Source organism: Gouania willdenowi, chromosome 11 (assembly GCF_900634775.1).
Source record: "Gouania willdenowi chromosome 11, fGouWil2.1, whole genome shotgun sequence".
NCBI lineage: Eukaryota > Metazoa > Chordata > Actinopteri > Blenniiformes > Gobiesocidae > Gouania > Gouania willdenowi.
The window spans coordinates 7,282,663-7,305,312 of NC_041054.1; the positions used below are offsets into that span (position 1 = coordinate 7,282,663).

Below are 22,650 nucleotides of genomic sequence, written 5' to 3' on the forward strand. Positions count from 1 at the left end.
AAAACTATTTATTGAACTACGTAAACATATATTGTATATACATATGACGATGTACTGTATAAATGTTGTAAATCAATGCAGTTATTGACGACAAACTACCGAAAATCCCAGTTATGTCACTCGGAATCAATAAATTCTAATTGCCCGCCAATAACTTCCGGGAACTATTTGAGTTTACATGAATCACGTGACGCTCAAGCGCTTCAAGCTTCCGTTGTCGCAACGAGGCTCTGGCGTGCACCAGTCGGTCCACGCCCATGTGAGACGCCTGCCTTAAATTTCCGTGTCTTGAGCTGAACAAGCCCTCAGTAGCTCCTGACTTTCCCTGCTTCTTCTCACACTGTCGCCTGTCAAAGTAGCTGATGGCGAATTACCTCCTGAGAGCAGCCCTGAGGCGGAACATCGTCGCTCAGATCAGGATGTCATCCGATCAGGTGAACGGAGTTGGATCGATGACAGCAAAGGTGTTAGCAATAGCTAGCATTAGCCTGCTAAGGGCTGCCTGTCAGTGATGATTGAGTCAGAGTTCAACCTGCTCTGCCTGCATGTGCGTTATGTAACAGACATGTTGCACCTAATGCACAGACAGTGGCACACGTTATGTGTCATTAGCTGAGTATTAATATTAAGACCTTTTCAGTTCATGTAAATATCAATGATTACTTTAAAGACGACATTTATTAAACTGTGGAAAAATCTGATGGCTTAAAAAAAAAAAACACACAACAACAATAGAATAGCAGTGACTATTAAATCAAGTCAGTAGTACATAAAACTGAATTTCCGATTTTATTTATCGCAATTTTATTTTTTATTTACATTTCATTTTTGTTATTTTTTTGCACTGTAAAATCTGAATCATAGAAGAATATAAAATGTCAGAATTTGTTACTTAACTGTAATGTTTTGAGTGTCTATTAAGCTTGTGAATATTTTTTATATGTAGAATAAAATAGATAATATAGCAACACATTAAATCAAGGGATTCAAACTCAGGGGCTACATTTAATGTAGTTTTGCACTTCAACATATTAATGATGCATGAAGTATGTAAGGTGCAGACAATATCCAAGCAATGATTTACTCTTTTAAATTGCATTGATTCTGTGACAAATTTTTATTGAATTTTGGGAAATTTTGAGAAATAATTTCAGGAAAATTGAGTCCTTTGGAAAATTTGACATTTAAAAAGACTGCAGTCATGTGATAAAGGCATGGGAAACTTTCCATGCTCCAAATATTGTGGAGTTTTATTGAACTAGTGTATTTAGAAGGATTTAGAAATCTACAACTGAACTATTTTGTAATTTACACAATAAGTAAAGTTTTTCCTCTTTTTTTCCCTTTTCCTGTGGGCTGAATTGGATGGTCTAGGGCCTGATTTGGCCCCCGGGCCTTGAGTTTGACACGTGCATTAAATGAAAATTTTATTTATTTTTTAAAGTGGTGCAGTTGTTCATTTTAAATTGTTTTTATATAAAATTTGTGCACTAACAAGTACTGGATTTATACTGGTTCAACGTGTGATGAATCCATGCCTTTCCTCTGTGTCTTTCAGCTCGGTGAGTTAGGAAAGGGAGCAGGGAAAGGAGGAGGTGGCGGAGGCTCTGTGAGGGATGCAGGAGGTGCATTTGGCAAGAGAGGAGCTGCCGAAGAGGAACGATACTTCAGGTGGGAAACAGAGCAAATGAGTATCAACAATCATTGTTTACGTACGGTGTACCTCTTAATTTATTTATTCTACACCAAGGGTTCAATCATTGTTTGTGCCTCTTGCATTGCAGGCAAAAAGAGAAGGAGCAGCTAGAGGCCCTCAGAAAGCACCACACAGAGGAGATCGAGCACCACAAAAAAGAGATCGATCGCCTAAAGAAGGAGATCGATCGCCACGTGGGCAAAATCCGAAAGCTCAAACACGATGACTGAACCTTAGACGTCTGCCGTCATCTCTGTTCCTAAGAGTTCAACCGTTGTTTCAAGAAGATATTTTATTATGTTGTGACCGATGCAGCTGTTGTGTATTTAACATCATACTGACAATGTATCTGACAAATAAAATAAGGGATTATTTTTCATGGAGAAATGTGTCCCTTTTTTTTTTTTTTTTTTTTGTTTTGCACAGAAAGGTCATTGGTACATTTAATGCATACATTCCTGCTCTAAGAGGCTACTTTGATTTTGTGAATGGTTGATCACTTGGAATATGCTCCTGAAATGGAATATTTAGGAAAAAACTGGCTTGGAATTCATATTTAGTTGCATCAGGAATGTTCTTGGAAGTGATGAAAGGTAGATGACACTGAACATCACAGCCCATATGGGTGTTTACAAGACAAGTATTTTTTATTAGTTTATCAAATTTCTCAGCTTATCTAAAAACTATTCAACCAAGAACCATTAAACGACATTTTAGACTGAGTGATACATTTTGTTTTGTGGGAACACAGTGTACAAAAAGGAGATGGGCGACTGGTCCTTTAATTCAAAGCATCGATCAATGTCTATGCTTATGTTTAATTCATTACTAATTGAATCTTTTTGATAATAATTTCATTGTTTATGCAAAAAGCATTATTAACTTGCATGCGCTTTTGAAAACTGACGTTCTGCAGTAGCTCACGTTTATTCGCAACATCTCGCGATACTTGCAGCGCGTCACTGTTGTTCGGGCGAGCCGACGACGGACCGTGGCTGTCTGGAAATCTGTCTCCCGTGTGAGACACAAACATACGTCTTACCAGGCGCTTTTTTACCGACCTCGCCAGTGTTTTTTTCCGCATTTTAACAAACACCATAGTTAGCGTTCCGAATCGAACCGGTGAGTGTGGCTAACTTTCCGTTTTTAAACGGAGCGGTGGTTTGATCTGTCAATGGTGCCTTGGCTTTGCGGCCTGCGGTTTAGCTCCTTAGTTAGCCACAAAGCTAACGGTGACTGCAGTTTGCTTCGGGGTTAGAGTAATAGTTCCGCGCTAATCTCTTGATGTAATTAGCAGGTTGCATCAACTGTCGGAAGGGAAATGGAGTTAAATAATTTACATTAAGATGTAATTCAGCAAACAAAACACATCCATTGTAACAGCGCCGCATGTGGAGGGGGCGGGACTGTCTGCGAGGGAGCGGGATAATAAGCTGCTGTCTAATATGTAAACATGAACGACTTTAGCTTTTACACATGTTGCAACATTTGTTTGAGTATCGTTTGTTTAAATACACAATTCACAAAATGCACGGGATGCATTCTTGGAACAGGATTGGTGAATTTAGAGCTGAAAACAAACCAGGTTTTTTTTTTTATTTTAATTTTTATTATTATTTAATCAACTTCGTACTTTTAGTTCATAGTGGCTGGTTAAATGCACCGAGCACCACTAATCTGCTCCCTAAATTTAATAACTGGTAAACTTAAAGTTATTTTTCGGGCATAGGTAACAGGAAAAGAAGCGTGGTAGGAACATTTCAAAACTAGTGTCATTTATTAATTCATAACATGACCAAAACAGCATTTTTAAAATTATTTTTAATAAATATTCCACTATATACTAGGGGTGTCTCGATACAATATTGCCAGAAAACGAATATCGGATTTTATCGGACTGCATCTAAAATCTCCGATATAATATTAGATTGATTGATTGTTGTAAATTTCTAAATCACATTTGTTTATTATTATTATCTATCCTACTTTATTTTCTACTACTGTAATGTGTGTGTTTCTGATCCCTATTTTTAACAGTCTTTTACTTAATTATACACTTATTTATTGTTTATTCTTTCTTTGTCTTTGTCAACATTTTTATTCTTTTATTTGTGATTTGGTTCTGTGGCTGTAACAAAAGCAATTTCCCCCTGGGATTAATAAAGGAATTCTGATTTTGATATTACATTTATTCAATTGTAGAATACTGTAGATATTATGTTGAAGGTTAACATTTATGTAATCAATTAGGTATGAGAAAAACTGACCCATTTATTAACCACATTACCTACTGTTGCTGACTATTGATCTCTGTTTGAGTAACATCACTTAAGTCTTTTCTAACATTCCACACTACAAAATAAGTATTAAAAGTATGATTTGTGCTGATATGGTATCGGCCAATACTCAAGGCTGCAATATCTGTATTGTATCGGAAGTGAAAAAGTTGTATCGGGACATGCCTATAACATTCTTTTTAAAAATGTATCTTTAAACAATATTTACCTTGTTTTGCAGGAAAATGGCTGCGATGAATGGAGGTTCTGCCCTGCCGAAGGGGGAGGAAGAGCCCATGGATGCGACAGCCACACGCACGGATAATTACCAGACACTAATTGATGCCGGGCTTCCGAAAAAAGTGGCTGAAAGTTTAGATAACATCTTTCAGACTGGTTAGGATTTGACTTGCTGATCTAATTTTGAAAAGCACTTCTGTAAATTTACTGTTTTTTTGCTTAATTTAAAAATAAATGTGTTTTTTTTTTTTTGCTTTAAGGTTTGGTAGCGTACGTTGACCTGGATGAACGGGCTATTGATGCTTTGCGAGAGTTCAATGAAGAGGGAGCACTTACTGTACTGCAGCAGTTCAAAGAGAGCGACCTGTCCCATGTACAGGTAAATTAATCAAATGTTTTTTGGTACTTGAGAGGAAACCTATGTTGATGTTGACCTTTGCACATATTTAATATGTTTTCCGGATGTAGAATAAAAGTGCGTTCCTCTGCGGAGTTATGAAAACTTACAGACAGAGAGAAAAACAAGGAAGTAAAGTACAAGAGTCTACCAAGGGCCCAGACGAAGCAAAGATCAAGGTAAACAAAGTCGATGAGTTTGGTTTTTTTCTTTTGTACTGTAATATATAATCATCCATTTGCCACTGTTGATTTGTTTTTTGTTTTTTTGTATCGCAGGCCCTGTTGGATCGGACAGGATACACTCTTGATGTCACCACAGGGCAGAGAAAATATGGAGGGCCTCCACCTGAGGATGTGTTCAAAGGCACACAGCCAGGGATTGGAACTGAGGTAGAGAAGGAGCTGGTGTGGAACAGAAACCACTCTGTTCTGGTTTAAATTAGTGGAAATTGTTCTCTCTTATTTTTAGAATGTCAACCTTTCAAATTTGTGTGTTTGAATTCATGTCTCTCTTAACACTTTTCCATCAGGTGTTTGTTGGAAAAATCCCAAGAGATTTGTATGAAGATGAGCTGGTGCCTCTCTTTGAGTCTGCAGGCCCCATATGGGACCTCAGATTAATGATGGACCCTCTATCTGGTCAAAACCGAGGTTATGCCTTCATTACTTACTGCAATAAGGATGATGCACAGAAAGCCGTGAAGCTTGTAAGTGAATGAACAGAGATCTGCTGTAGTTCAAACATCAAGTTTGTTGACTAGTTATTACTTAACTGATTTATTTTTTTTCTTCTTCAGTGCGATAATCATGAAATCCGCCATGCAAAGTATCTTGGAGTGTGCATATCTGTTGCAAACAACCGCCTGTTTGTCGGATCCATTCCAAAGAACAAAACAAGGGATAGTATTTTAGAAGACTTTGGCAAAGTCACAGGTTTGTAGTGAGGGGAACCCACAGATTGTTCTCATTATTGTTTCTTCAGTCATGTGACCACCAGTTTCCCTTTTAGAGGGTCTCCAGGAGGTGATACTCTACCATCAGCCAGATGACAAGAAGAAGAACCGTGGCTTCTGTTTCCTTGAATATGAAGACCATAAGTCTGCGGCACAGGCTCGCCGTCGCTTGATGAGCGGCAAGGTCAAGGTGTGGGGGAACCCCGTGACTGTTGAATGGGCCGACCCTGTAGCTGAACCCGACCCTGAGGTCATGGCTAAGGTCAGTAACCCACACCATGGTTTTTTGCTTGCACATAAATGCATCTCATCTAACTTCTTCTCTTGCTGTGTCATCATAGGTGAAGGTGTTGTTTGTGAGAAAACTTGCCTCTTCTGTGACTGAAGAGCTTCTGGAAAAGACTTTCTCCCAGTTTGGAAAACTGGAACGCGTAAAGAAGTTGAAAGACTACGCCTTTGTTCACTTTGAGGATCGAGACGCTGCTGTGACGGTGAATTTTTTTGCTTTATTTCTGACATAATGGCCCTCATTTATCAGCCTGCTTTGAAAACAGGTGTAAATTTGATTCATGAAACATTCGTATCCGGCCAATCCCAGCGTACAAATGATTGGCTGTTGATAAAACCGGCGTCTGAATTCCATAGTCATTAACTTGTTACACCCTCTTGTTTCGGAGGCTCTACCCAAAGAGGTCAAAAAGAAAAGAAACATTTGCAAGATGAAATCAGCATCCACCCCTTTGAGGTGGAGCAAAACAAATGATAAATGAGGGCCACTGTGGCTTCTGCCTTGCTGAGGTGTCTGTACTATACAGGGCATGTGTGGCAACACAATGATTCTATAATTTATCCAGTTCTCAAACTCCTTCATGAGGCCTGTTAAACTCGCTCTGATTGCTATAATCCTATTTGGGAACTGATTTTATTTTACAGGCCATGGATGAGATGAATGGGAAAGAACTGGGTGGAGAGGAAATTGAGATTGTTTTGGCAAAGCCTCCAGACAAGAAGAGGAAAGAGCGCCAAGCAGCTCGGCAGACCACGAGGAATACTGGGTAAGATGGGTGGAGGTTTTGTGCCAGTCTGCTGACTTATTGTGATGTTTATGATCAAACCCTTGAAACTCAAGTCCTCCCCTCTGCAGGTATGACGACTACTATTATTACCCTCCTCCACGCATGCCCCCACCAGGAAGAGGCAGGGGCCGTGGCAGCCGTGGGGGTTATTCCTACCCACCCGATTACTATGGCTACGACGATTACTATGATGATTACTATAGCTACGACTACCATGACTACCGTGGTGGATATGAAGACCCGTACTACAGCTACGATGACGTGTACAGCATGAGGGGCCGTGGCACTCGTCCCAGTAGGGGAGGGCCCCCACCACCAAGAGTTCGGGGAGCTCCTCCGACTCGAGGACGTGGCGGCTACGCCCAAAGGGGACCTCCACTCGGAGGTCCAAGGGGGGTCCGAGGAGGGCGCGGAGTCCCTTTCCCGCTGCAGAGGGCCCGCGGCCTTCGTGGGGTCCGGGGCAACCGCGGGGGCAACGTGGGCGGAAAGAGGAAGGCCGACGTGTTCAACCAGCCTGACTCCAAGCGCCGCCAGACCAACAACCAACAGAATTGGGGATCCCAGCCCATCGCCCAGCAGCCCCTGCAGCAAGGGGCCGACTATTCCGGTAACTATGGTTACAGTAATGACACCCTGGAATTTTCACAGGATTCTTATGGGCAGCAGTGGAAGTAGATTCACCAAAAGGTATTTGGCAAAGTGACAACAAAAAAAAGGAAAAATAATAAAATTACTTTAAAAAAAAAAAAAGAAACAACACACACAGGAGGTTGGCCACAATTTTTGATCAACTTTTTATTTTTCATTCATTCAAGAGAAAGAAAAAAGTCTGTGTATATATCAGAGAAAATGGACTTTTCCCAGAATTGGCTCAACATGATTGGCTGAAGAAATGAACGTAACCGTTGTGATGAATCGTTTTACTTCTGCGGTTACATTGGGACACGTGTCTTTAAAAAAACCACCCAAAACACTTTTATTGTAACCTTTTGTTCCTGGTTCTTTTAAAGCCAACAATGAACATTTTCAAAAAATGGACATTCAATCTGAAAAAAGTCTGAAAGGACATTAAATAATGAATATTGCCTTGCAGGAAGTTCTTGACCATGCCCTCCTTCCCTCCCCTTGTCCTTCTTGTACTCCCTTTATTTGTGGTTTATCATAGTTGCTTAAGAACATGCCTGTAAATAAATGCATATGGTTAGAGCTTCATACTTCATTTTTTGCATTGGTGGAGAAAAGAATCCACAGGAAGAAAAAAAAAAATCAAAGTTTTGTAATGTTCAAAGTGTTTGGCTAGCATTTCTAGCGGTAGACAATTTGTGTTTTTTTTGGTTTTTTGTTTTTTTAAACTGATACCATAACTTCCTATGTTTTCTTTAAACTTGCCAGGTAGAATTTGGTTTGGCTTACCTTAAAAGCCTTAGCAGATTGTTCTCTGATGTTCTTTGTATTTATAACTTCTACGTTTGTTCCGTTTCAATAAAACTCAAGTGAGCATAAGTCAATTGTCACGATACTCAAATTCAGTGTTGTCCTTTTAATATTTGATTTGATGATTTTACTTCAATTCTCTCATTTGGATGAATAAAAGTCAAATTCTCTCCCCCTCAAAGGATAATCCCAAAAGGCTGAAATTGTGCAGTCAGACAACGGGACAAGAGAAACTCATCGATGTTGGACGATACAGAGAAAGTGGATTTTAAACCATTTTAATTACTCTCTCCAGTGCCTGTAGGTTCCTTTCTGCACTTACCTGTTGCGTTAAATTTTCATTAATATCAATAGTGTGACCTCTTGCTGTCTAGCCAAGATTGTTCCTGTCTGCTTGGCTGTAGATACAGGTTGGTGTAAGCTTGACTACTTTAGAGACCACGAAACTTAGCAGGATAAAATGTGCATGGTCTATGATTTCAAGCACTTCATCCCTTTCAAGTCAAAGTATGCAAACCTTTGTTTCCTTAATAATGGTCCATAGGAAAAGCAGATTACTATTGAAGCTTGCACTCACTATGCTGATGGACAGAGTTGTTTCCTACTCATTTAAACACCCTAACTTCCAGACCACGTGTCAAACTCAAGGCCCGGGGGCCAAATCCGGTCCATTAGACCATCCAATTCGACCTTCAGGAGAAAGTTAAAAAAAAGACAGAGAAAACATTAATTATTCTGTAAATTGCCAAATAATTCAGTTGTAGTCATCTTAGCTCTTCTAATTACACTAATTCAGTGAAACTACAATATTTGAAGGATCACAAGTTTCCTGACTGCAGTCATTTTCAATCTCAAATTGTTGAAAAGACTCAGTTTCCCTGAAATAATTTCTCATAATGCAACATAAATTAGTCACAAAATGTCACTTATTGCTTATCTATTGCCGGCACCTTACGTAATTTATGTATTTATACTGCAAAGTGGGGAAATTATTGTTGAAATTGCTTTGTTTCCCACCTAACATCTGTGGCCCACATAAGATCAAACTACTTTATATTTGGCCCCTGAACTAAAATGAGTTTGACACTCCTGTCTTAGACTGACAATTTGAACATATTTTTCCATTTTCGTGTCCTTCATTTCCCAAAATCTGCACTTGGCTGCAGCAGGTGATCACCTGTCAGTTTATTCTTTTTGAAATCAGTATTTAACCCTGCGTCTGCCATTTTGGTGCCATGGTATCATTGTCTTTTGTTTCATGTGTTTGTCCTTTTATTCCAACCTGCCTAGGTGGAGGAGCATTGAGAGCGACACCACTAGAATGAGGAACTCACCTGATCGGTACTCAAGGGTGAGCTAGCCTTGCACAGAGTACTGTCTCCTCTCCTGTAGCTAATTGTAATCTCTAAAAGAATAATAATAATTTAGCAGTAACTTCTTATAATTCTGTATAATTTCTCCTTACTAATTCACACAGTCCTTTAAATCAAGGTAGCATTTGGTAGGAGAGGTTCTTTCTTTTTATTTCATGAAGAAAAGGAAATCGTAATCTGGCCAAGGAACATTTGGCCTTTTTTATTCTGAAATTCAGGAAACATTATATATACAAGGGCTTAATTGAATTCTGCACAGTCGAGTGCTTTGGTGTTTAAATATTTAGATTTCCGAACAAAAGCAAAACATAAAAATTGGTGAAAGATTTTAAGGTCTCCCAAACTCTCGATTTGAAATCTTACGGTCAGTAGGGTTCAGTCATTAGTATTTCATTTCAGAAAAAGATATTAAAAGACAAAAAAAAATAGTGGATATTTGATTTTCATTTTAAAATTCAAAGTTTAAGATTAAAATTCAAGGCATTTTTCTTCAAAAGGGTCAAGAAAACCAATTGATTTTTCTCTGATTCTAAAAACAGAAAAAAATGAAATGTTACAAGACAGAAACAATAACGCCCGTTTTTTTCATATTGTTCAACCGGAAGTTGCCGTTTTCAAAGAGCGCTGCTGTGTAAAATAAGTTTTTAGATATTATGGATCAGTACGTTGTTTTTCAAAACAATAAGTGTCTCAGGGAAGAGGACATGATTGGTTTGAGATGCAGATGCCAAGACTTGTTTTGCTGTCAAAAACCACATCAAGAGGAAGGTTCCAAACAGCAATTTCCGGTCGCACCATATGAAAAAGCAAGTGTTTTTATTGTTTCTGTTCTCTTAACATTTCGTGTTTTGTTTTTAGAAATGGAATATGAAAATCGGTTTTGGAAGTTTTGTTTATCCCTTTTCAACTTTTAAAAAAAAAAAATCATTGTATTTAAATCTTAACTTTTGATTTTTTAAGTGAAAATCAAATAACCACTAATTATTTGCTTTTTAATATCCTTTTCTGAACGGAAAATCCAATGACCAGAACAATACAATAAATGTGAGGAGGGGGCGTGGCATAACAACATCTGTTCCCTCCTTCACCACTAGAGGCAGCAGCTGCACTCAACGTTCCATTGTCTCCCCCTGAAGCTTCATTCATCGCTCAAATTCAAAGATTAAAGATCCTTTTGAATAAATTCCATAAAACAGAATATATGTATTACTTCATTGTTTCACACAGCAGTAGAGGGACTCTTAGACATTTTTTTGTTCAATTGGATGATGAACAAACAATGGCAGAGCCGTTCCAACTTCTGTAGTTACCCTCTGACACCACCAGATGGCAGTAGAAGGTCTCATTGATTTTTCACTGGTAAGACTGAAAATTGAAGGTCTAACAACAGGAATCCACATGTCTTGTTGTGTATAGATATTCTAAATTTCAAAGGTGTCCTTTATACACCTCCTGATGCCAGAACTGTGTCTTTACTTGTTGCCTCTTGTCAGCAGGCAGTAAAGGAGACGCACTATCCTCGTGATTGAGTTCACACGAATGGAAGGAAGTCATTGGTAAGACTGTTCACTGTCAACTAATGCTGAGAAAAACCAAATTTGAGTGTTGAACTTGTTTTTGTTTAGGGTATTTTAGTTTTAGCACTTCCATCTAAGTTACTGTTTATAACTTTAGATTTTCTAATCCATAGAGCATTTATTTACAGATATCAGGAACTTATTCTAGGCTAATTTACCAAATTCATAAATACTGTGCATATATTGCATTTTGAATTTGAGCAAAGTATGATCTTCTGGATATTGTCTATATGCCTGGAGTTTGACGTGCCTGGTTTAGATATTTTAGTTGAATATAAGTGTTACTTCCACATAATAAATTTCAACTAAAATATATATTTGAGAAGGGGGGGGGTCTGCTCGTGTTTGGATTTCTCAGCTTGTTTTTATCTACTGGGATGTTTTTTTCAGGCTGGAAGAGGAGGCAGTTCATACCAGTCCAAGCGCATTGTTCTCACCCATGAACAAGACCTGTAAAGACATTGACCAGGTGCTGCACCAGTAAAAGGTAAGGATTAGAGCATCAGTTTTTAACATCTGTACTGTGACAATAACATGATTTGTAAATAATGCCTTAACTTTGACTTTTTCTTCTCTTGGGCAGATTTGTGAAGCACCTTCCTGATGGACTGAAGCTTTTTTCAGGCAGATTGCTGTTCTACAATTCTTCTGAAATAACAAAACAACTGAATAATAAACTGCTTTTAGATAATTGTGTATTTGTCTTGGTAACAAGTTTCTTTCTTTTAACTTGTTTTTTCTGTTTAAAAGTTTGAGTTGAAGTAAAATTGTGAAACCTATTAAACCTTTATTTAACAACCTAGTCTGGCCTGTCTATCACCGTGTTCTAGTTTCCTCCTGCAAATATGAAATACAACTTCTTCTATGGTAGCTGCCAACTATGTGTTTTATGAAGTAATGGGTCAAGAGATTATTTCAATATGTGAAATGATGGCTGTTGATTTGCTACTACTATACTTATTATTGCCATTAAATTGGACGTTGACTGCTAGTTTCCCAAGTGGTTTGGCTAAATGTCAATATCCTTTTTCATTGTTACACAATATTATTGCAAAGCACATATGTTTATCCTAAACAAACCAGGTAAACCTAAAAGTTAAAATGTTTACAATTTGGTACATTCATTTGAGGGTTTTTTTTTTTTTTTTTTTTTTAATCTGCATTTTGTAGTGCTTATAAAGACCTGATTATGATTTGTTCCGCCAAAACAAATAGATACGCAACTGGAAGGGAGATAAGGCTGTTGCCTGGCAACACATAAACGTTTCCCAACTAAAAGTTGACTGTTAAAACGCCTGGACAGCGGAGTGATAAAGATATGTAAAAAGTCCCAGTGGTGTTGTTACGTCAGCACTCGTGGAATGTCTCTTGTCCAATCAAATTACTTGGTCGGAACTAACATATATAAAGATTAATAATAAATATTTTTAAACACTTTCAACTGGTGTAGAATTGGCAATAAATCGTTCATTTTAAAGTGTATACGTAGTAGCCCGTTTTAGATCGTGAATGTCTTCGGAAGTTGAAAAAAAAACAACGTAAGTTTTACGTATGGTCACGTGACGCGGTGACGTCGTACGTAAAGAAGAATGAAAATGGCGTCCGCCGGAGGAGAGCCCTCATCGTCCGATGATCTGTTTCAGCACTTCTATACGGAGGTACACACCGTCTGTTGTTGTGATTTGTTAAACTGTTGTTTGTTCTGTGCGTTGTGTTTGTTTGTAAGTATTTATCCACATTGTGGGCGGAGCCTTTGCTTCTATGAGCTAACTCTGAGCTTAAAGCTAACCGTTGGTGAGCAGCTTCATTCTAAAGCCACCAAACACACCATCAAGGCCTTAGAGACACAAACACACTAAATACTGACTGGACAAGAGATTGATAAATGTTAATATGCATTCTAACAGCTGCTGTCTGTGTTCTTCAATCATTCAATGGTTGACTGCTATAACAGGAAAACTTAGTGTCTGCTAAACCATAACATGGCAGGTTTTTATTGTGTTAAGGTAAAATGGACAATCCTTTGGAGTATCAATGCTAACCTTTGGCACACACGTCCATCGCAGTCGACACATACTAAAATAATTAAATATCTAGCCATAGATTATTGTAAACTGATGGGGAAAAGCTAGTTAGCCTATCTTTAATTTAACCCTAACAATATTTGGTTGATAAATTTGAATGTGTTTACAAAGTTTTCCTGAGTTATTCTAATTACAAACATCGTGTGCTTTGCAGCATTTTGAAATAAGTGAATGTTTTGATCAAACACACTATCACACACTATCTTTTTTGTAATATTCCCAAATACAAGTTTTTATAATGAGGAGAAACGCACATTAAAGTCATATAAAAAATTAAAAAAAACCATGTACTTAATTGTGTTTTTGTGTGTGTTCGTGTGTTCTATTGTGAAATGTGGGAAAAATAGGAATATTTGTGAGAATATGTGCTAAAGAATGAACGTTTCAAGGTTTCATTTGCAGCAAACTCGGACATTTTCTTCAAAAAGCCACACACCGTCACACATCAATTTTAGGATGATTTTGTTTTGTTCTAGGTGTAACAATTTTCCTTTACAATAATAATGTAATGTAGAGCTTGGTATTGATTCGATTCACGATTTGATTCCATACATTTTTTTTTATTCGATTATGGATGTTTCAGTCACAATTTACTAATGCTGCAAATAGTAGAAACTAACTCTAACGTGGTGCATTATTAGAAATATTAATGTTTACATTAAGAATTGCGCTCACGGCGCTGCATTACACATAAAAAAGGTGTATTAAATTATTGTCTTATTGATTTATCAATCAATATTGGGCCATTCAATGGAAAATCTTTGTTTTGTTTTAACCCAGCCCTAATATAATGCAGTGTCTGAGTCTGTGTGCTGCTTGTATTGTTTTATTATAGTCTGTAGTAGGGGTGGGAACCTCTGGGTACCATACGATATGCAATACAAAGCTCACGATAATGATTATCTCACAATATGCCGATGCTGTGATTATCGATATATTGGTCAGAATTCAAACTACGATAATCTATGACGTAACAAGAAATAAAAAGATTAAGTGAAAAAATACAGTTTTTATTTTATATCTCTGAAAGACAATACATTGAATGTCCTATGAACAGTGATGCTATTTTAGTGCAACATTTCTCTAAATAAGTGTCAATATACCAATGTAAATGAGTAAATATCTTCAATAGTGCTTTCTGTAAACATAAAATAGGGTCTTTCTTACCAGTGACACCATTATAGTGCAATATATTGGTTCCTTCAACAAATAGTGACAAAATTTCTGTGAAGACCTACCTGCACATTTTAGTGAAAAAGCAGAAAAAGTTTTGAGAAAACAAAAATTTAAATTAAAAAAAGCGCAAGCAAATCGATAATCGATCGTGCGAGAAAAAAAATTGCGATGTATCGAGATATCGTCACACTCGTAGTCTGCAGACTTCTATGAATTCAAAGCTTCACTCCTGATATTTGTATTATTTAACCCAGACTTGTTTTTTGTAACATGCAAACCCTACATAGAGACTATTGCATGTTAGGACACATTTCTGTCAACCTGTCATGCATATATATATTTACACATGCACACAGAGCATCATCAGTATGCTATTATTTATCAACAGGTGAAGCAGATCGAGAAAAGAGACTCTGTGTTCACCTCCAAGCAGCAGATTGACAGACTTCTACGACCTGGTTCTTCCTACTTCAATCTAAATCCTTTTGAGGTAAAAAAATAAAAATAAAAATGCCCACATAATACAGTTGTGCTTTCAACTATATAACATCTGTATTATTAATGGGTGGTTGAAAAGGAGTTATTAATGTTCTCTCATTTCTAAACATACAGCTCTATCGATGCTTTTCAGGTGCTGCAGATCGATCCAGAGGCTACAGACGATGAGCTGAAGAAAAGGTTTCGGGCGGTAAGCACTAAGCAGATTGAACGTCACAGAGCAGCGTCACAGCAAGTGTCACCTGGTTAATTCTATCATCACCTTCATTGTGCAGCTGTCCATTTTAGTCCATCCAGACAAAAACCAGGACAACGCCGACCGAGCACAGAAAGCCTTCGAGGGTATGTACGGAAGTTGTTTCTTTGGTCATGGTAAAAAGAAAATTGTATTTAAATAAGCGATAAGTCACTGCTGTCCGTGAAAGCAACGGTTTACTTTGTGTGCAGCTGTAGACAAAGCCTACAAACTGCTGCTGGATCCTGAGCAGAAGAAGAGAGCGCTGGACGTGATCCACGCAGGGAAGGAATACGTGGAGCACAACGTGAGTCTCTTAGACTTCCTTCTTCACAGTGCAGAGCTTCCTCCGTGACCAACGACCACTTAACCAATAAAAGACCAATCCTGGACCATATAATATATTATTATTTATATAATCATTCCCAAGGAATCCAAACTTGATTTAGTTGCTGCTATGGTATTAGCTCTTTACTTTAGCGCTGGCAAAGTCTGATGTAAAAATCAATGTGTTGTGCGTTCACATTGGGTGGTATGAAAAGATTGCGTACACAAGAAATACCCACATGTATACTATATCGGAACGTTTTTGAAGTTGGAATTTTTGAAGTTCCTCATGATGCATTGCGAGCAGATTGAAAAATGGTCCTGGGACAACATCCCCTTTTCAAAACAAAAGCATATCTTCTTGTCTTCCATTTGTTTTTTTTAACACTTTTGTAAATAGGGTTCTTATTTTGAAGTTAACCAAAAGTTTTGTCAGTAGCACAACGGTGGGTCCCCCAAAAATCTCCGCATTTTCAGCATGAAATGTGTTTTTGTGAGTTTTATGGATCAAATGAGCACATGTTGTTTTTCTACTTGGTAAATGTATTACTTAGTACTTTCAGAACTTTCAAAGGAGGAGAATCAACAGAGAAATTTAGCCTCGGTGTGCTTCAGGTTTTGTCTTTGTTGGTTTGAAATGCATCTTGGGTGACTTGGAAGTATACTTCAGTAGGATCGCTCAACATCCTAATCATACTTATAGTATATAGTAGACAGTATATACTCATTCAGTTTAATTGGGTGTCCCATTCCCATTTCAAACACAGCCTCTGAGTTTCGATTGCGAACACTTTTGAAAAAAACACTTTTAATTTAAATTATGATTTGCCCAGTAAGCTAATGGACCACTAGGGGTCGCTCGAGGACCACCGGTGATCTGTGGATTTCATGCTGCAAGTTCTTTATATGAGATAATAATAAAGGGTTTTTCATTATTTTTGTTGTGCGTCAATTCAAATGTTTTCCAATGCCATGGTTCGGTAAAATGCTGATGTTTTTGTGCAGGTGAAGGAAAAACGGAAACAGCTTAAAAAGGAAGGGAAGCCAACAATAGTGGAGGAGGATGACCCTGAACTGGTAAGCCAAGGAAACTATGCAGGAAATGTGAAATTGAGTGTACAAGGATGAAAGTTTTAGTAAAACCAAGGTTATAATAATTCAGTTTTTTTGTCCTTACAGTTTGAGCAGGCGGTTTACAAGCAGACCATGAAGCTGTTTGCAGAGCTCGAGATCAAAAGAAAAGAAAGGGAAGCAAAGGACATGCATGAAAGGTAAACGGCAGATGCTCCGACCTCCAGACGTCCCTACGATCATAATAATCCTCAGTGCATGTTGATTACTTCAGTGCAGTTACTCCACCAGTGCAGCCAGAACACAGGTCAAGGTCTTTGTAACGTTATTCATACCATTAGTTAGATTGATATTGATATTTCTGAATTAATGAGTCATCATGCTGTTCAACAAGCTGAATGGGCCTCACTTTAAAGCCCCTAAAACAGTGTTTTTCAACCTTGGGGTCGATTGGAGTTTAAATGGGGTCCACTGGAATGTCTAGTAATGAATTAAAGAAATTACTAGAAAGAAAAAAATGTAAATTTTCTTATTATTCAGTTATAAATGAAAACAAGACACAATCTTAAACAACTGTATTCTATACCTTCACTTTGTCAAATATAAATCTAATTAATAATAATAATAATAATAAAATGCGGTATAAAGATTCTAGAATTTTTCTTTTCTATCCGTATGCACACGCACACACACATCTTCTTTTTGCGGCCTTGAAATGTGGGCGTTCCCATTCAAATCTGGCCTTGCACGTATTCTCCCGTCTGCTTAAGTGTTTTTCCTCTTACGCACTTCTGAATCTGGAATAAGTGCAGCACCCCGATAAGGTGAAACATTATATTGCACTAGAAGTTTGGACATAGTTACAATTTAAGCCACACAGACTCATAATATTGTAGAAGAGACTCCCAGAAAGAATTTATCCAAAGTGACATTGACACGCTGTCCCTGGAGTGGCAGGGCGGAGTCACACAAAAACGCCATATGTTCACATTTACCACTTCTAAAACAGGACAAAATGTGTAACATTTAATTATAATTTACCTGTGTCGTCCGCTCCTTTTTCAAGTAGGGGGTTAGAGCAGCGTCGCGGAGCTGTTTGTTGTGACGAATGTGGGCGCCTCGGCTGCTGCTGCTCGTATCAATGAAACCGACAGATATCAGACTGATGTCTAGATATTTTAACACTGTATAACGTAAAGCCACAGTTTGATCTACTACAAGAGTAAATAACAAGTGAAACAATGATGACTGATGATGATGATGATGCACGCTGATCATTTCTGAATGCAGGAATGTAAGAAGTTCATAAAATCAGGCTTTGAGAGGGAAAAAAAGAGATTGTAACGGCAGCTCAGACAGAAAAATGTGTCAGGAGCCTGGATCGGAGAATACGCGCAGGAGAAAGGCGCGTAACTGCAGGCGCATGAAAATGTGCTTAAGTCCAGGAATGAGAATAGACCCGAAATGATTAGAAAAACACATAAAATGCCGGAAAAATACTCAAAACTTAGGCAAGAAATAACAGAAATAAATACATGACAACGAAAACACACAAGACCACAACAAAAATAACAAAATTGCAAAACAACAAAAAAATACACAAAATGATGCCAAAAACACATGATTACAAAAATAACAACAAAAACCCATGAACCTTTTGTTTTTCTTGTATTAATGATCAGACTGATCATTATTATAAATGCTGACATTAATGTTGATTAAACTTGCCCATTTCTGGTATACTGTATAGCTAATCTGCTTCTGTCCTCTGTTTTTAGTTGTTGTTTTGAGTTTCTACTTGTATTGTTTGTCTTGCAATAAAAAAAAAAACTAAATTGTTGATATCAGAATGGGGTCACGATCCAAAAAAGTTTGCGAAACACTGCCCTAAAACCTGTTTGTCTTGGAAACTATGCCCAAATCAGACCCTCACATATCCTCATGTTTCTGTATTTAACCAGAAAAAGAGCCAGAGAAGAAGAGATCGAGGTCGCAGAGAAAGCAAAGCGAGATCGGGAGTGGCAGAAGAACTTTGAGGTTTGAAAGAGCCACAAATCCTCAGTTAAAGGAAATCTTTAGCCAACACCGATAAGATGATTATTATGTGAAACCTTTTGTAGGAAACGAGAGACGGACGCGTGGACAGCTGGAGGAGCTTCCAGAATAAAGGAAAGGCCAAAGAGAAAAAGAACAGGTCCTTCTTGAAGCCCCCCAAAGTCAAGATGGAGCAAAGGGAATGATGATTGCACTGCATCCGTGTTAAAAAAAAGTTGTTCCCTTCCTTTCTATCTGCATCATCATCATCATCATCATCATCATAATGGAGGGATGACCTCTCCCACTGAGAACCCTAGTTTTGTACTGTCTTTATGTTCTGTACATATTTGTGATTTGATCCACAGTACAAACCTCCTGATGGTCGATGCATCTTTCACTGTCACAGGAGGATGTGATGTCATCGTTTTTTTGTTTGTTTTTTTTTTAGTCAAAATAAAGCTTGGTCTTAGTCTGGTTTGCTCTGGTGGACAAAAGGCTTGAGAAGAAATTTCACGAGTTTGAACTTTATTTGTTCAGTGATCCACACATTTATTCACAGTGGCTTTTTTTTAGTTTCCACTGTCTGAAAACAAGAATTCAATAAATTATCATAAAAGGAAACACCAAACACACCTCACTGGTGTTTTTTTTTTTTTTTTCAACAATTTCAGGGGAAACCCTTCTAATACATGTCAAACTCATGGGCCGGAGCCAAATCTGGCCCATTGGAGCATCCAATTCGACAGAATTGACAGAAAACATGAATCATTGTGAAAGAAAAAGTAATATTTACAGGTGCTCACAGTTTTCCTGGTACTTATATTGCATGATTGTCGTTTTTAATGTTGAGCAGTTGAAAAAACCTTACATTTTCCTCAAATTATTACATATTTCTCTTAAATAAATTGAAATTAGTCACAAAATCTAGGAAATTTGAAGTGCAGATCCTGTTGGGACTGATCACTTATTGCTTGGATATTGTCTGTTTCTTAGGTATTTTGATTCATTTATACGTTGAAGTGCAAACTAGGGCACAATAATGTTGAAATCACTTGTTTTCCGCCATAAAAATTGTGGCCCACATGAGATCAAACTGCTCCGTATTTGGCCTCTGAACTAAAATCAGTTTGACACTAATGTATCATAATAATGATTCATTTTATTAAAAAAAACGACTTTCAGATCAACCAAGGACACTTTACAGTAAAAACAGAAATATAAATCATAGATGTGTCCCTTTTTATGTATATATAAATCCATAAAAGAAGCAACAGCAGAGGGTTAATTAATTGTCAATAATTTATTAATCGAGTCAATAGTTAATTAAGTCCATTTTACATTTCATTTTAATTCTGAAAAGTATGAAGTATAAATTTCACCAATTATTTATTATAATGGTGTTGCAGCACTTCATGAATTAATTTTATCTGTCAAACTCGTTCGTCACAGTCTGTGGGGGCGGGGTTAACATCAATCCAGGAAATCCATTGCCTTGGTCTTCACTCTTTCCAATCATGGCGGCTACGACAATGGAGTATGTGCGTGAACTTTCCAGAGAGTTGGTGAGAGAGATTTTAGACCTTGCTGAGAGTTTAAAAGCAGAAATACAGAACAAAACCAATGTACAGATTGTATAGCACCACCCAGTGTATCGGAATAATGTTTACTAGCTCTGCCTCAATCCATTATCAGGGATCGATTTAGCTTGACTTGGTGTGCAAGTAACCAATCATATGCTAGGAAACCGCCCCCAGACTTTGACGAGCGAGTTTGACAGATAAAATTAATTCATTAAGTAATGCAACACCATTCCAAGAAATAAATAAATAAATAAACAGTGAAATACTTTTAGTTCATACTTTTCAGAATAAAAATGTAAAATGGATTTAAGTAATTATCAAGACATTTCATTAATTATTGGCACATTTAATTAGGGTTGCCGTTGTGCTTGCTAAAATAAACAGCAACTTTTTGCAACATTTAGCTACAAACCACGTTTAAAAAACGTATATACATTTTTTTACGTTACTTTTGACCAGATTTACGACAATATTTGTGATATTTATTTATTTTTGTAAAAATATGATGACAATGTTAAATGTTAAATATAATTGTTAAATGCTAAATTTAAATCTAAGTGGTGAATTTGTATATTAGCTAAATATTTAGGTTCACCTGTGACATTTAGATTAAAAGATTTAGATTTAGATTGAACTTTTAACATTTAGATTTAATGTTTAACATTTAGATTTAATGTTTAACATTTAGATTTAATGTTTAACATTTAGATTGAGATGTAAGATTTACATCTAGCATTTAGCATTTAGATTTAGATTTAAATGTAACGTTTAGATTTACGTTTACATTTAACTTTTAAATTTCATTATATGTTTACGAAACAAAAAATATGACAAATGTTGCTGTAATCCTGGTCAAAGGTAACATAAAAAAATGCGCATACGTTTTTTAAACGTTTGTTGCTAAATGCTGCAAAAAGTTGATGTTTATTTTAGGATGTGCAACTTTACAATGGTTGCCCCACATTTAATTAATTATTGACACTTTTAATTATTTAATGAATGGTGTATTTATTTATTTGACTGTGGCACTCCTCATCCTCCATACGATGGGGAACGTTGACTCCATCAAATTGTATCCACACAGTCTTTGGATGACTTCTAATCCAATTGTCCATGAATGTGATTTGTGACTTTTATTTTTTTTTCTTATTTAAATCCAACAGCTTTGTCCAAACAGTATACAGAGTTCAGTATATAACAACAACTCAATATTACCAGTCATTCACATCATACATACAGGTTTGACATTTTACAGAGGTCCAATATTTTTGACAGTCTTTTCATGAACTGACTTGGCAGCACATTTAAAATAAAGTTCAACATCTTTCTGGAAGAAAACAAATGAAGGTATATATTTTTTAGAATATTTACATTTATGAATTAAAAAAAATAACTAAAAACAAAAAGGAGTATTAAATAGTAACATTTTTCTTCTTTTTTTTTTTTTTTTTTGGAAAAATTATGGCTGGCTTGTGACTTATATCACATGACCTTGCAGGGATCTACTGGACCAGCAGCAGGTTGAGAACCATTGGTTCCTCCCACTAGTGTGTCCAGACTGAGGCCCTGAAAGGCTCCAAAGAAGGACTCGTCCTTGGCAGGTGCTGGTTTTCGTGCTGTATTGCTCTGCTGCAGGGGGCAGATGTTAGTGTTAGTGGGCATGATGTTCAGCAAGAAATATAAACTAATTTGGTGTATTTGGGTTCCTTTTTACCCGAGGGAGGCAGTGGTGGCTCCTGAAGTGGGTTCTTCTAATGTTCCTCTCAGCGTTCTTCTTGGCCAGTGTGGCCTGCTGACGTTTCCTAGAGCAGGAGGACAGACACACGGAGCAGCACGTGGATGGAAGATTATGAAGATGAAGAGCATCCTGAGCCTCTCTAAGCCACATCTGTGAAGCCTGAGCATGTGCAAATCCTGCAGGTGTTCACAGGGAGTTACTGTTGTCCTCACCTCAGGGACAAACTCATGAGGAAAGTTCACTCAAAGCTTCTCACTCACGTTTTTTACTTTTTCATTCTTATTTTTCATGATTTTCTCACAGGTTTACTCCTTCATTGATTACACTTCACGTTCACATGCTTTTTAAGGTATTGCGAATATATTTTTTTAATTATATCTCTAACTTCAAAAAGCATACAACAGTTTCTTTCACTGTATAATCGACATAAATTTGATTTAACCTATTTTAGCATACAGATTGGAATTTACAATAATATGATACTTTATATTATACTGGATTGAGTTTAATGAGTTTGAATATATTTTCATAAAAAACTACATTTTAAAAAATCACTAGTTCTTGGTAACTTTTTTATAGCTTTACTTATTTATAATTGTCATTTTATGCCTTATCTCCATTCTATAGTGCTTGTCATAATTTCAGTAATTTTTAGTGACTATATTCTCACTTTTTTTTTTAAAAAAAAAAAAAGGACGTTTTCCGTTTTTATGCCTTACTACAGTTTTAGCTCAGTTTTATGGTCTTTGTCATTGTCGTTTTTTTCGCGACTTACTAAAGCTTTACTTCAAAAAACATTTATATATTTTATATTTCTACCAATCAGATTTTCTGCTTAATCTCTGTTTTAGGGTCTTTGTCATAATTTTACTGGTTTTAA

The 22,650-nt window shown here is 37.0% G+C and overlaps 3 protein-coding genes across 6 annotated transcripts; all 3 read left to right on the forward strand.

The window, feature by feature from the left end:
- Window positions 1–225: 225 nt before the first annotated feature.
- Window positions 226–2,079, forward strand: LOC114471932 (ATPase inhibitor A, mitochondrial-like). Its single transcript, XM_028460931.1, has 3 exons — window positions 226–434; window positions 1,559–1,671; window positions 1,785–2,079. Exons 1-3 carry the CDS (start codon window positions 363–365, stop codon window positions 1,924–1,926), a joined length of 327 nt encoding a protein of 108 aa, XP_028316732.1. The 5' UTR covers window positions 226–362; the 3' UTR covers window positions 1,927–2,079.
- Window positions 2,080–2,659: 580 nt separating this feature from the next.
- On the forward strand, window positions 2,660–11,826 carry LOC114471930 (heterogeneous nuclear ribonucleoprotein R-like). 4 transcript variants are annotated; one of them, XM_028460930.1, is made up of 16 exons: window positions 2,660–2,818; window positions 4,214–4,368; window positions 4,473–4,591; window positions 4,681–4,788; window positions 4,888–5,001; window positions 5,142–5,318; window positions 5,409–5,544; window positions 5,621–5,826; window positions 5,906–6,055; window positions 6,498–6,619; window positions 6,709–7,247; window positions 8,257–8,374; window positions 9,365–9,425; window positions 10,944–11,003; window positions 11,415–11,511; window positions 11,608–11,826. In XM_028460930.1, the coding sequence occupies exons 2-12, from the start codon at window positions 4,218–4,220 to the stop codon at window positions 8,259–8,261; spliced, it is 1,827 nt and encodes a 608-aa protein (XP_028316731.1). In that variant the 5' UTR covers window positions 2,660–2,818; window positions 4,214–4,217; the 3' UTR covers window positions 8,262–8,374; window positions 9,365–9,425; window positions 10,944–11,003; window positions 11,415–11,511; window positions 11,608–11,826. The 4 variants fall into 4 exon arrangements, with proteins under 4 accessions (XP_028316731.1, XP_028316730.1, XP_028316729.1 ...); XM_028460929.1 differs by having other exon boundaries at window positions 9,365–11,003; XM_028460928.1 differs by lacking the exon at window positions 8,257–8,374.
- Window positions 11,827–12,531: 705 nt separating this feature from the next.
- On the forward strand, window positions 12,532–18,924 carry dnajc8 (DnaJ (Hsp40) homolog, subfamily C, member 8). Its single transcript, XM_028461269.1, has 9 exons — window positions 12,532–12,682; window positions 14,673–14,774; window positions 14,916–14,972; window positions 15,058–15,124; window positions 15,230–15,324; window positions 16,350–16,421; window positions 16,524–16,615; window positions 18,377–18,452; window positions 18,536–18,924. Exons 1-9 carry the CDS (start codon window positions 12,614–12,616, stop codon window positions 18,653–18,655), a joined length of 750 nt encoding a protein of 249 aa, XP_028317070.1. The 5' UTR covers window positions 12,532–12,613; the 3' UTR covers window positions 18,656–18,924.
- The last annotated feature ends 3,726 nt before the right edge of the window (window positions 18,925–22,650 follow it).